The sequence below is a fragment of the Populus alba genome, chromosome 7 (genome assembly GCF_005239225.2).
Source record: "Populus alba chromosome 7, ASM523922v2, whole genome shotgun sequence".
In the NCBI taxonomy this organism is placed as follows: domain Eukaryota; kingdom Viridiplantae; phylum Streptophyta; class Magnoliopsida; order Malpighiales; family Salicaceae; genus Populus; species Populus alba.
The window spans coordinates 6,155,947-6,169,757 of record NC_133290.1 but is presented as its reverse complement, the minus strand read 5'-3'; the positions used below and the strand labels follow the sequence as shown (position 1 = coordinate 6,169,757).

At 30.2% G+C, this 13,811-nt stretch overlaps 1 protein-coding gene across 1 annotated transcript; it reads left to right on the top strand.

The window, feature by feature from the left end:
* The first annotated feature begins 5,295 nt into the window (after positions 1-5,295).
* On the top strand, positions 5,296-8,373 carry LOC118047899 (heat shock factor protein HSF24). The gene is made up of 2 exons (XM_035057333.2): positions 5,296-6,037; positions 7,423-8,373. The coding sequence occupies exons 1-2, from the start codon at positions 5,834-5,836 to the stop codon at positions 8,071-8,073; spliced, it is 855 nt and encodes a 284-aa protein (XP_034913224.1). The 5' UTR covers positions 5,296-5,833; the 3' UTR covers positions 8,074-8,373.
* The last annotated feature ends 5,438 nt before the right edge of the window (positions 8,374-13,811 follow it).

The following is a 13,811-nucleotide window of genomic DNA, read 5'->3' as shown; positions in this document are numbered from 1 at the left end:
AACTCATAAAATTTTATTTTTAGGCTCAATGAAGAAACTCAATTTCATATCAATTTAACGTTAAAGGATAAAACATAAAAAAATCAATTTAAAAAATTACCAAAGTGAAAATAATAACAATCAAAAGAATGAGAAATCATAATTAATAAGAAAAAAAATGAAGTATGATGAAATTATAAAAAAAATAACTTTAAAACTTATCTAAAAATACAAATAAAAATTAAAAGAATTGAGACCAGATAAAGATTGAAAAAAATAAAGAGGGATGAAATTGAAAAATTATTAAAAATTTATAAATTATTCCTAAAAAAAACATGGATCAAATCTGAATAAATTAAAAATTGAATAGTTGCTTTGAAATTTTAAAGAAACATGTATAAAAATCAATAAAATAAAATAAAAAATCTGTCAACACCGAATTAGATGATTGTTAACTAAAGATACACTAATTATCCTAAAAATATACAATATACATGCTTCTAGCCCATTTGAAAAAACTAAACTGCATATAAATATAATACATATCAAGGCCAATTTCTTTTCTTCTTCTTTTTTTCAAGTATATAAATTACACTTTACATATTAAACCAATGTTAATTTTTAAATTTTAATTGAAAGATAAAAATATCCCTAACTTGATTTTCATGTTTTTTTTTTCAATTTTATCTCATTGTCCTTTTCTATCACTCCTGTCTCTTTCTCCTCTGCCTTCCTTATCTCTCCACCTTCCCTCACCTAACCCTAATTTGAAATTAAAATTATCAATTTATTAATTCTACTACTTCTCTAATTTTCTCCCGCCATTAGGGTGGAGGGATGAAAAACAGAGGACAGTGACGTATGATTGGCGTGAGTGTTCGATGTGGTGAGAGAAAGAGGATGGCATGATTTTGACAGTAGTATGTAGTCCGTTTATTTTGGTGTTTTAAAAATATTTAAAAAATATTAATTTAATTTAATTTATTATTATTTATGTTTTAAAAATATTTAAAAAATAATAATTTTTTATTTTAAATTTTAAAATTATTTTAATGCTGTTGATATTAAAAAATTAAAAAAATATTTTAGTATATTTTTAAATAAAAATTATTTTTTCCTCAACTATCAAGACTTGAGAGGGTTTGTATTTTACATTATTGGAAGAAAAAAACACCTCTACAGATATGCTGCTACTGAACTAAGCCAATAGCTACTAGCTAGTGTCTCATCTCCCTTTTCAAGATCATAGTGATGAGGTTGGATTATTTGTTTTTATATTTTAAAAGTATTTTTTAAAATTTTTAATTTTTTTAAAATTAATATATTTTTAATGTTTTTAAATTATTTTGATGCATTGATATTAAAAATTATTTTAAAAAAATAAAAAATATATTATTTTGATATATTTTAAAATAAAAAATACTTTAAAAAATAATTATAACTAAACTCTCAAACACCATCTTTATAATCAAATAGTTATCCTTGCACATTGATTTTGCAGTGAAGAAATTAATTGAAGGTTTTTTTCCTTTCTGCTTAATTTTGATTATAACGTTGTCATTGCTTGCTGTCACTAAATCAATGATTAGTGTAAGGTCTAGGGCCTAGGCTATTGTTCATGAGGGATTTTCCTATGTTTTATCTCCATGCCATTCAAAATTAATTGAGATTGTTGAAATAGTTTGGTGAAGATTTTAATATAATTTATTTAGTTTTCTATATTATGGATTTAATTGGGAAAGATGAAGATGTAGAAATCATGGAGAAGGAAAAGGATGTAGAAATAATAAAGGCATTTTGGATATCAACAATTATAAAAATATATTTTTTTATATTTTTCATTTTTTTTAATGATTCGAGTTTAAGAATTTTTAATTCAATATATAATAGTATGTAAAATATAATTTCTTAAAATACAAAAAGAGTATCACCACATTCAAAACATGAGGGTTAATGTATTTTTTTTTTTTATTCAAAAACAATATATCACAACAAGCACCCATGATCTTAAATTGAATATTGATCTAATTTTGAGGGTTTTAACTCAACTACTCAGGTTTTAAATTTGTTCCTCAAAGATTATTAGTTTGAGTTCTAAAAATCTCAGAACCATAGTTTTAGACCCGACCTGGTTGCCGACTCGGTCCAAGGCCCAGGTTCTGGATTTTGATTGAGTTGCCCAGGTCAATTTTTTTAAAATCAAAACAATATTGTTTTAGTAAAAAAAAAATCAACAAATTGCAACTGGGTTTTTGACCAGGTCGCCGGGTCATACTGAGTTTTTCCCTTTCCTGTTTTTTCTTCAACCGACTCGGTTCCATCCTCGAGTTCTGGGTCAACCCGCGAGACTGGATTTCAAAACTATGTTCAGGACCACTGGGAACTTAAATGGTCGTTAACTTCAGAGCCTCAGAGGATTGATCGAGGTATGCGTAAACTGATCTAGACACTCATAATTATCAAAATAAAAATGAAGTATTTATCCTCCCTTGAATTTCCATTTAATTAAATATTATTATATAAAAATATTAGAGCAGAGATTATAATTGAAGCTTTGGCCAAACTCTACTCTTGCATTTAAAATCATAATGCCAAAAGCGAAGCCTCCTTGGCATATTTGTCGACATGAAAGCATTGAAAATTTATTCATCGAGAAAACTCAAAAGTATGTTCGGATAATCAAGGGCAATTTCGCATAGGACAGGAGACATATTTTCAAAGCCGGTGAATTTGGGAGTAGTAGTTGACGACTATTGTAGTTTAGGAATTTGATTTTCATGCCTCGAGTGCCTGCTTTTCCAGCAATTGATTGCTTAATTATTTAATTAATTCAAACTTCAGCGAAACTTGGTTACATGATAAGTTGCTCAATTAAGGAAGAAGTTTTGCTGGTCTCTAAACCTACCCCAGAGGCCTAGCATTCAAATAGGTGGTCTCCATGACATCCATTAATCATGCAACGTGGAATCTCTAATTATTTAATACCTTTGAGAGCAAGTTTCAGTATTTTAGTAGTTTTTTTAAAAAAAATATATATATTTTTTTAAAATATATTAACATAATAATTTAAAAAATATATTTTTAATATTGGTGTATTAAAATAATTTAAAAATATTTAAAACAATTATTTTAAAAAAGAAGAAGATAGGATCATAAAATTAGGAAAAACATATCAAACTGTTTTCCAGTCTACATCACAAAAATAAAAACAGTAAAGGGTTTGCTACATAAATACTATTGCACCTACTTTTATTTTTCTTATTTAGATGTATACGGTTTATAATGTCATGTCATATCATGGCTTAAATATAAAAATATTGAAAAAAATATATCAGTCACAAAAAATTATTTGATATTGTTATTAAATATGGTTTAGCAAGTTAACTTTAAAACTTTCTTACTTGATTTCTTACTTAGTTTAAAATTAAAATTAAATTGTATAAAAATTGTTGTAATATGATTTAAAGATAAATTCAAAGATCAGCAAAAAACATATGTAGCTTGAAAAACAATTCAAGATAAATCGCTAGAGTAGGCTAGAAAAAATTGATTTTTTTTTAAAGTATGGCCGCATTGTTGAATAAGTCCTAAAAAAGCTATGGATTCAACCTCTCTCTTTCATTGTTTATTTCAACAATGAAAGAGATGGTTTTTTTTTTTTTTTTTTTTAAAAAAAATTTATTGTTTGATATTTGTTTGATTTTAATTTTTTTCATAAATTATTTTAATCTCCTTTTTATAATATTATTGCAGTCTTAAATAAATATCTCAACATTTAGTTTGTGCTTGGTTTAACGAGCTTCCATTTTTATTATCGTATAATTAAATATAATATAGTTTAAAAATAAAATTCTTAAATCTAAAAGAATTCATCATAGATTTAGTGAGTTCAATTGCGAAAACTGAGTCGATTTAATATCCTTTCTTAATAATATAAACAAAAATTCATTTTGGTTTTTTTAAAGTCAAACCATGTTTTTTACCGGTTATCCATATTATCTTTGAATTCGTCAAGTCAATTGAGTTATATCATGATAATTTTTATATAATTTAATTTTAATCTCAAGTTAGAAGAAACATCGAACCAAGAAATTTTCAAAATTAGCATATTGGACTAGATTTAAAAACAATATTAAATAGTTCTCTACAATCTAAAATGTTTTTTTTTTTGTTTAATAATTTGAGCCACATATACCGCAAACTTATAAATCAATATACATCCAAGTAAGGAACATAAAGTAGGTGCAATAGTATTTATGTACCGAACCCTATACTGTTTTTATTTTTGTGATGTAGACTGTAAAACAGTTTGACATGTTTTCCCTAATTTTAATTTCTTCGACAACTCAGGGAATATCCCATTTCACTACTCCAACTCACAACAACTCGACGCCATTTTTTTCTTAAAAAATCAACTCTTTGAATTCAAACGAGAGAAGAGAATGAATAGCCTCTATGCATCCGTGGTGATTGAACGCGGAGGTTGATTCCATCATCAGCAGTTCAACCTTTTCAGGCTGCGGCATGCTGGTGTTTTTTTTTTTTTTTTTTTTTATATATATATATATAAATATACATTATGTTTTTGAATAGTTTTAATGTTTAAATATTAAAATAAATTTAAAAAATAAAAAAAATATTATTTTTAATATATTTTTAAATAAAAAATATTTTTTAAAACAACAATTATCTCAATATAAAACAATATTTTAGAGAGTGTTTGGAAACGCGATTACACCGTATTTCTAAAAGAAATATTATTTTTGTATGTTTTGTATCGTTTTGATGCAATGATCTAAAAAATAATTTTAAAAAATTATTATTTTAATATATTTTAACAAGAAAAAATACTTTAAAAAACAACAAATATACTATACTAAAGAAGGAAAGTAAGCAGGTAATTTGGCAATATAAACAGAAGAGTGGCTATAATAACGAAGAAAAGAAGCCCCCTTATTTGGAATAAACGTTAGGCGTGGAAAATAAACGGACAAAAAGAAGTTTTTTCCTAACCCCATTTTCTTGCCCTTCTGAAGAAAAGTACCCGCCAATGAGCCATCATCCAAGTGTTGATCTTAGATAAATTGAACATTTCTGTTAGTACAATTTAGAAATGTATTAGAAGCTTCCCTCGAAGAAACAATTGGACACCACCACCACCACCGTTTTTTATTTTTTTTTTAATTCCTCTTTCTCTCTTAAAAGCGTGTTATTTTGTTTGTTTGCATCTCTCTCTCTCTCTCTCTCTCTCTCTCTCTCTCTCTCTCTCCCTTTTATGTTTATACTGTTATAATATTACTATAGCTTTGAAGGAGTATTGAAGTGGGCTATTCTTTGTTTTCTTTAACACGAGTGTTGGGTTTCTCAAAATTTCTAGAACCTGCGTCACTTTCTATGGCCCCTTTCCCCTTTATAAGAGTTCCGTGCACGGAACCCAGATGATAAATATTTCTCTAAGAAGGTGCTTTAGAGGGAAGTTATGGTCTTGGGTCTGTGGGTTCTTACTAAAAAAACCATAGGTCTCATCTTGGTAATCAAGAACATCCATGGAAGCAGATAGGCTGAAACTGTTCAACAATCTTGTTAGCTCCAAGTTCTTTCTCTCTGGATTCTATTGCTGGGACTGGGAATTCTTGACTGCTCTTTTGCTTTTTAGTTGCTCTGTGTAAAGTGAACAACGCCCCTGCAAGGTAATATAGGATTTGTTCTTTAATTTTTCCTCTTTTTTTCTTTTTCCAGTACCTACTGCATAAGTGCACATAGGGAGGGGGATCTTTGCTCTTTTCTGGGGTAGATTAGATAGAGGTTTTTGGAGATCTTCGTAGGGGTTTGGTGAGGGGTAGATTTGGAAGAAATGGCGCAGAGGTCAGCTCCGGCGCCGTTTTTGACGAAGACCTACCAGCTGGTGGATGATCCAAGCACTGATGATGTGATATCATGGAATGAAACCGGCACAACCTTTGTTGTCTGGAAAACTGCTGATTTTGCCAAGGATTTGCTTCCTAATTATTTCAAACACAACAACTTCTCTAGCTTTGTTCGCCAGCTCAATACCTATGTAAGTTATTTACTTGCATCATTCTTGTCTTTTTTACTCTTCTTTTAGCTTTTATTTCCATCATTTCTTGCTTGCATGTGTGTGATTTCTTGGCTTGTCTAACGTTGTTTAGAAGAAACCCATTTTTGTTGTCTTCGTTGACCGATTCATCTTCTTTCTCTGGAAGAAAACCATACGTGCAATTTCTTTGCAACTTCATGCCCGCTTTACTTTATTGATTTTTTTTTTGGTGGGTGGAGGGGTATTTTTCTTTCTTGCTACATGAAAACGATGGCTTAAGATCGATTCCTTGATTTTCCTGCCAGCCTAAGGTCGATTGTACCCATGCTTAAACCGAGAAACTATTATTAGGTGAGGGACATGATGGTCTTTCTGTCTCTGGTCATTCTTCAGCATGTGTGTGGAGGCAGCTCCATAGTGGGGCCGTAAGTTCAGCAAGGTAGAGTTCTAGGAGAAATAAAATTAAATTAAGTTAAATCAAGGTTTAAAATGCTCGTAGAGTCCCTCTATGTATAAATATTTCAAATTAGATCCCCAAAAGTCATTAACTTGGGTTGACTTGTATCAATAATTTTGCTTAGATAAAAATAAAATAATAAAAAGGGTTTATTATTTAGAAACAATAAAGAATTGCAAGTATGAGTTCTTATATTTAGGATATATAATAAGAGGACAAAGTACGAATTGGTCCCTCAAAAATATAATTTCGTTGATGAAGAGAGACTGTGGTAGATATAGGGTTAAGGTACTTCTTGCCGTGGTCCTTGTAAGATGTCGACACGCATCTTTAATATTAATATGCACGTAATGCCACTTTTGTTAACGAAAAATAATGCAATAGACTTTATGATCAAGTGATATATACCTCTTTTCTTTATGAGCAATTTACTTTTTATTTTTTATTTTTTTTGTTTTAGATTATTTTTTTTATGATTTTAAATTGTTTTGATGTTGTAGAAAAAATATTATTTTAATAAATATTTTGAAATGCAACTATTCCTTGAAATAACTAAATCTCAATTAAAATAATAATATAATGTTTTAATAATAATAATATAAATGTTTTAATAATAATAATAATATCATGTATCATCACCATGGGAGCAATAATTGAACTAATCCAATTGCGTGTAGAAAATTAACCTTTCTGGAAGTTCGTTTCCATATCTCAACCAAGATTTTCCCTGTTGGCTGCGCCGATTTTATTACCCACCGAACTACATAATGTGGGCCACGTGTCTCCTAATTTTTTCCACATCGCCTTTCCTTTTTCCACTTTGACGGTACCGAAGTAGCCTGCATGTGTTTATCCGCTTCCTTTTTTTCTTAAAATTGGTTACCGATGGTATTTTCTTTTATTCTAATTATTTTGTACTGTTTATCAGGGCTTTAGAAAAATCGTGCCAGACAAATGGGAATTCGCCAACGAGAATTTCCGGAAAGGACAGAAAGAGCTCCTCGCTGAGATCCGCCGCCGAAAGACAGCGGCTCCGTCTCCGACAACCCAAACCTCGCCTGCCGGAAAATCCGGAGGCGCATCCTCTTCGTCCAACTCCGGAGAGGACCTGGGGTCCACGTCAACGTCATCACCGGATTCGAAGAACCCGGGGTCGGTCGAAACTGCGGTGACACAAGTCGCCGACTTATCGATCGAGAACGAGCAGTTGAAGAAAGACAACGACGTCCTGAGCAGTGAACTCGAGCAAGCTAGGAAACAATGTGGGGAGCTGATTAATTTTTTGACGGAGAATGTTAAGGTGAGCCCTGATCAAATCAATCGCATCATTGGATGTGGTGGGTCCACTTGTAATGGTGAGGCCGATGCTGGCGATAATCAAAGTGATGATGATGATGATGAAAATACGAGTGATGACACTGATCATGATGATACCGATCATGATGGTGACGGTGGGGAAGGGGGGGGCTTGAAATTGTTTGGGGTTTTGTTGAAGTGTCAAAACAAGAAAAAGAGGGGCCGTGATGAGAAAATGGGGCTTGGGGGGCCCCGTGCAAAGGAAATCAAGATCTGTAATTGAAGAAATCGGTGGTGTGCATGGTCAAGGAACGCCCGCCCGCCCGCCCGCCTGAAGCTGATCGTCTTTAGCCGTAAAAGGAGTAGACAGAAGGATCTACTTCACTGTCATTATTATAGAAGTAGTAGTTTGTCGTTGTAATTGTTATTAGTGTAATAATAAGGATGGAATGGTAATGTATAATCTAGGTGGGGGTTGAAGACCGAAGGCAAATGGGTCTGCAACCCCCTCTTCTCTTCTTTCAAGTTTGCACTGCGAGATGGATTTTGTCTCTACATAACCTAATTTCCTTTGTGATTAAAAGTGCTGTCATCAATAATTGATCGTTAGTTTTATTGTTCTTCTGAGAAATTAATGTTATTGCTCCAACTAAAGGAGTTATAAGAAGAAGAAGATCAAATTACGATGATGTAAGGGATTTGGGCCGTCGCTGGCAAACGAAGATGGCGTGAAGGAGATGACAAGGTTTCTTTAGAAAAGAAGGCGGAATGTCCAGCAAGGAGGGTTGACTGAAAACAAGAATGAAGTGGTTAAAGGAGATGCTGCCTTCGGCAATGTGGACGAGGCAAGGACGCGTCTGACAGCTCATCAGGGGCATGGCAGCCTGTCAGTGGGAAGAAAATCTTTGGTTTATTTCAAGGTTATCAATTTCATTTTGGGTAGTGTTTTTTTTTTTATTAATTAAAACAATACATTTTGGTTTTGAAATATTTTAGTGTTTTATATATATTAAATTCTAAAAATAAATTATATTTAAATTATGCCATATAAACATAATATTAGTTTCTAAATATGACTTTAAAATTTAAAATATTTCTAAATAATATATTTTAAATTTAAAAAATTTCTAAATAATAAAAAATTAAAACTAAAATAACTTTAACGTATACTATTTCGACACAAATAAAATAAGTAAAAATTTTTAATATAAAAAAAAACATAAAGCAAACATTATTTTTATCATTAGCATAGAAAAAAACTTTCTTATATATATAATTTTTTTTAAAATACCAATGTTAATAAAAAATAGTAATAATTATTTTTAATATTATGATTAATATGATAATATTAATATTTTATCTTTGTTAAATCTTCAAATTGTAATGAATAAAAACCAATTACACTTAGTCTATTGTACTCTAATCTATTTCATCTTTTAGAATAGATGAATTCAAACAATAACCGGGTTTTCTTCCTTTGAGCATGTATACTATTCCTAACAATTAATAAATTATGAATGAAATTTCAATTTGAAAACCTCACCACACTTTGAGGCGTTTGTTTGCATGGTTACTTCTCCGTTTGAAGCAATCACAACAAAACAAATATTTGGTTACATAAAAAACATAATTTTTTTTAGTGGGTCTCATGATAATTCACGTTTGCAACATGATTTTGGTAAAGCAGCTCTTGGCTGCTTTTCTTGAAACCGTGTTTCAGTGATGAATTGCACTGTTCACGTGAACAATGCAATTCACTTGCATTGTTTTGCAACATGATTTTGGTGAAGCAGCTCTTGGTTGTTTTTCATGAAACCGTGTTTCAGTGAGGAATTGCATTGTTCACGTAAACAATGCAATTCACTTGCACTATTCACGTGAACAGTGCAAGTGAATTGCACTGTTCACTTAAAACAATGAACAGTAATTGCACTGTTCGTGAATAATTTTTTTTTTCAGTATGTTTATTTTTTATACATTTTTTTTTTATAAAAAAACTAGTTTAGAGTAAATTAAATTCACTCGCATTGCCATGTGAACAATATTTTTTTCTCTCGAAAAACTAGTGTAGAGTGAATTAAATTCACTTGCACTGTAATATCAAATCAATTTTTTATTCCTAATAATATTTTATCTAATTTTATTACACGCTCAAAAAAATTATGGAAACTATAGTTCTTGTCGGATGAGTTTTGTATGTAATAGAATTGTAGACGGTTTAATGGAATAATAAAAAATATTTTATATAAAATATTATTTATTACATGATGTAATAGTAATAGTTAAATCTATAATATTTAAATTAAAAACTATCATATATATATATATATATATATATATATATATATAACCTTAATTTTAAAAGCATTCTTAACCAAACACATTAAACTACTTTTTGTTCAACCTCAATTTCAACCATAGTTTTAACCAAACACCTATTTTTTCAAACCAACCTCAACTAAAAGTATTTTTTATAAAAATAATTTTTTTTAAACCACAACCACAACAGCTACCGCAATACCAAACACACTCTTTATGTCCATGTGATGGCCTGCTATTTTTTTTATCCAAATATGAAATATCATTCTCCTAGTCTATCACAAAGATTAAATGCTCATAATACGTTAGTAATTGATCATAAAGGATACCAAGTTGTTTATATAAAGATAAAACCACAAGTTATCTTCATTTAACATAATGTTTGTGTCAAACACATCATTACAGCAATTTAAAACTAAAAAATCTTAAGAATTTACTTTTTTTAAACTTCCTTGACAAAATGCGTAAGATTGTATTTCTATATAGAATGGGTGTCAAATGTTAAACATGTGGGTCTTTTCCACAATTACATGTGGTTGACCTAATTAGAAATGAAAGAGATAATAGTGGAGCTATAAAAATTATACACCGTTCACTGAAAGCTTCCCCAAATCTTTTAATCTACTTTTGACAATTATATCCAAGAAGTGGCTTTCTTCTCGAGTTACTTTTAGCACCATTGTATCATCATAAGATGTAAAAGTGATGGTAATATAACAACTGTGATTTTGAACAAGTCAGAACTTAAGTCACATTTTAGCTTGTCAAAATTTCATCAAAAATGGAAAGGGTAATAAACTAGAAACATCTAAGTAAAAAAAATAGGCTAGAAATCTGGAATGACACGAGATTCTAAACAAGATGAAATATGTTCCACTTTGTTTCTTTCTTTAAAATGCTATGAAGTATACTGATTATTCCAGCTAAAATAGAAAAAAATTAACAACTTTGATTTATTCTTGTTTTGTTATTGTGCAGAGTTAGTTATCCTAGATCGAATTCAAATTTGGATAAAGCCCATTCAATACTTAAACATAGTGTTTCAGTTATTTAAGTAGAAATTTATTTTATCTTAGAATTTTTATGAAGTTAATTTTAGTCCCCTTCGAAGCCCAGACTATCTTGAAATAGTCCATAAAGTTTTCTTTATTTTTTATGACATTGTAAGGCTTAATTTCTATTTAATAAAATAATGAATTTTCTTCACTTTTCTATTACAAAATTCAAGAACTGTTATAATTTGGTATCAAAGCCTTTGAACCAGGATCAAGAATACCATAATGTCACAATTGATAAAGGTAGTAGTTAGCATGAAGCAACAATACGAGGAATAATAACAAAATCAACAAACCTAACAATGAGTTTTTGAAGACTTAGTGCAATGATTACAACATATATCTCCCAATATGGATCAAGGCAATGAAATTAGATTTCCATGATCTTATTGTTACCCATTTTAAGGCCTCATATAAAACAAATCAGAAAAAAATAAAAAGAGAAAATACAAAAAAAATAAAAAATATTGGAGGAAAAAAAATATCAGTAAGAAAAATATACTAGAACGCTGAGGAAATTACTAAAGACTGGTTAACAAAGATCAAAATATACAAGATTGAAAAATTTGACAATATATTTTTGACCAATGAAGGCCCTATTGGTAAAGGAAAATTCAATTTAAGGAGGAAAATTCAAAATTGGATATTCAAATACTCAATTGGAATTTTTCAAAGTTTAATTGAATTTATTAAGGGCTCAATTACAATAAAAATTAATTTTTAAAGTATAGGCTTTAATCGAAAAAGATTGAAGTTGAAGGGTTGCATTATAATTTTTAAGAGTTAATTTAGTCAAATCAGGGGCTTAATTGCATAAATATTAAAGTTTGAGGGGAAATTAAGGATTTAATTGAAGAAATCTAAAACCAAAAGCAAAACTAGAAAAGACACGTGAATGTAGAGGTTGGAATTGATCAAATCAGGGGTCAAATTGAAGGAATTGAAAGTTTATTGATCAATTAAGGGTTAAAATGCACAAATTCAAAAGCAATAACTAAAATTAAAAATGTAGACAATATAAGGGCTACCAATTGAGTTTTATAAGGATGAAATTGCATGAAATTAAAAGTTTGAAGGTAATTATGGATGCAATTAAAAGTAATTGGAAGAACAAGAACTAAATTAAAAAATGTCAAATCCCAGATTAAAAACCCTAAATAATGCGTCGTTTAGATTGAATGATGGTGAGTGAAACGTTGTTTGGTCAACGAGGCATGTTTTAATAGTTTTGGTTGATCAAGTTGTCAACTTCAAATGCATAAATGTAGAGTTACTGATTTCTAAATTGAGTAAGGTTGGATACAAATAAAATGTGTGAACCCCCTCTACCAACTTTTGGTGGTCTCAGGTGATGATAATGTCACAATTACTCTGATGAAACCTTGAAATTGTGCAACTTAGTGATCTTTGAAAATGAAATCACTGTGCAAAAATTGATTTGCTTTCTATGTGTTCACACTCAAAGGATTCTCAATGGGCTCTTATCTAGGGTCTGTAACCTTTCCCTCAAGATCAGGTGGTCAGAAACAAATTTAAAATCTCTTAAAACCGTATAAATATTTCCCTTAAAATCAAAGTTGTAGGGGAGAAAAAGGAAAAAAAAAAAAAACAGCGAAAAAGGGAGGAAAATATTCATAAGAAACTTAAAAATAAAATGTTTAGGAGCCTAATATAAAGATTTTCTAAGTTTTGAAAGGATAGTAGATTGGTGACAAGCATAACTTTCTAAAGAAAAAACAAAAAAGAGAGTAGTTGTTCTAGGTATATTTTCTAATCTAAAAGCAAGTCATTGTGGCCTACTTGAGGTGTTTATTTATTTATTTTTTTTTATTTATTTTTGTTATCCAATTTTTGACCCATCTTTTCTATAAAACTTTCAAAAAATCCAAAATTAGTGAAAAACAACGAAAATTCAAAAAAATATGTTTTTTTAAATATATTTGCATCATTTTTAGCATTTTCAACATCGTCTCAACAATTTTAAATTTTCAAAGATCTTTGGAACGCGTTTGACTTTTAACGCGTTATATTTTTAAATCATCGATTTTCCTCATTCGAGTCGATGTTGATAAGAAAAATAAAAAAAAACTAAGAAAAATAAAAATTTACAAAAAAAAAGGTTGAGAGACCAAGTTTGGAAACCTAACAACATTTTACCTATAAATATAGGTCCACAACTCACACAAAAAAGGAGGGGGCAATTTTGCATATTAGAGAGAAAGCACAAACAAAATAACCTAACCCTAAACCTAAAACCCACCTTATCTTTCTAGCGGCTCTTAAAAAACAAAAACAAGAAAACCAGCTTCATCAAAAACCAGTAGCTCCAACCATCCCCCTTCATCTTCCCCACTCACGGCCTCCCATTTCCTAAGACAGCCGCCGCCCCTCCTTTCCTCTGATTTTCAACTCTCAGTAGACCACCCTTCCATCTTCTTTCCCCATCTGTTTTCTCCCACTCATAGACAACACCCACAGTTTCCCCCATCTCCCAAGACCAGCACATCTCTTTTTCATCCCCACACATGCTCGGCCACCACACATATTCCTTTCCCAATAATCAACAACCAGCCACCACACACTCTTTTCATCCTTACCCAGATGAATCAAAGAAAGAACTTCTAGCCATTGCTTCCCCCAATCTCCT

Excerpts from the sequence above, each read along its gene's own strand:
- LOC118047899 (XM_035057333.2), top strand. The coding sequence starts at position 5,834 with ATGGCGCAGAGGTCAGCTCCGGCGCCGTTTTTGACGAAGACCTACCAG. Across the intron at positions 6,038-7,422 it reads TTCGCCAGCTCAATACCTAT|GGCTTTAGAAAAATCGTGCC; the intron begins GTAAGTTATTTA and ends ACTGTTTATCAG.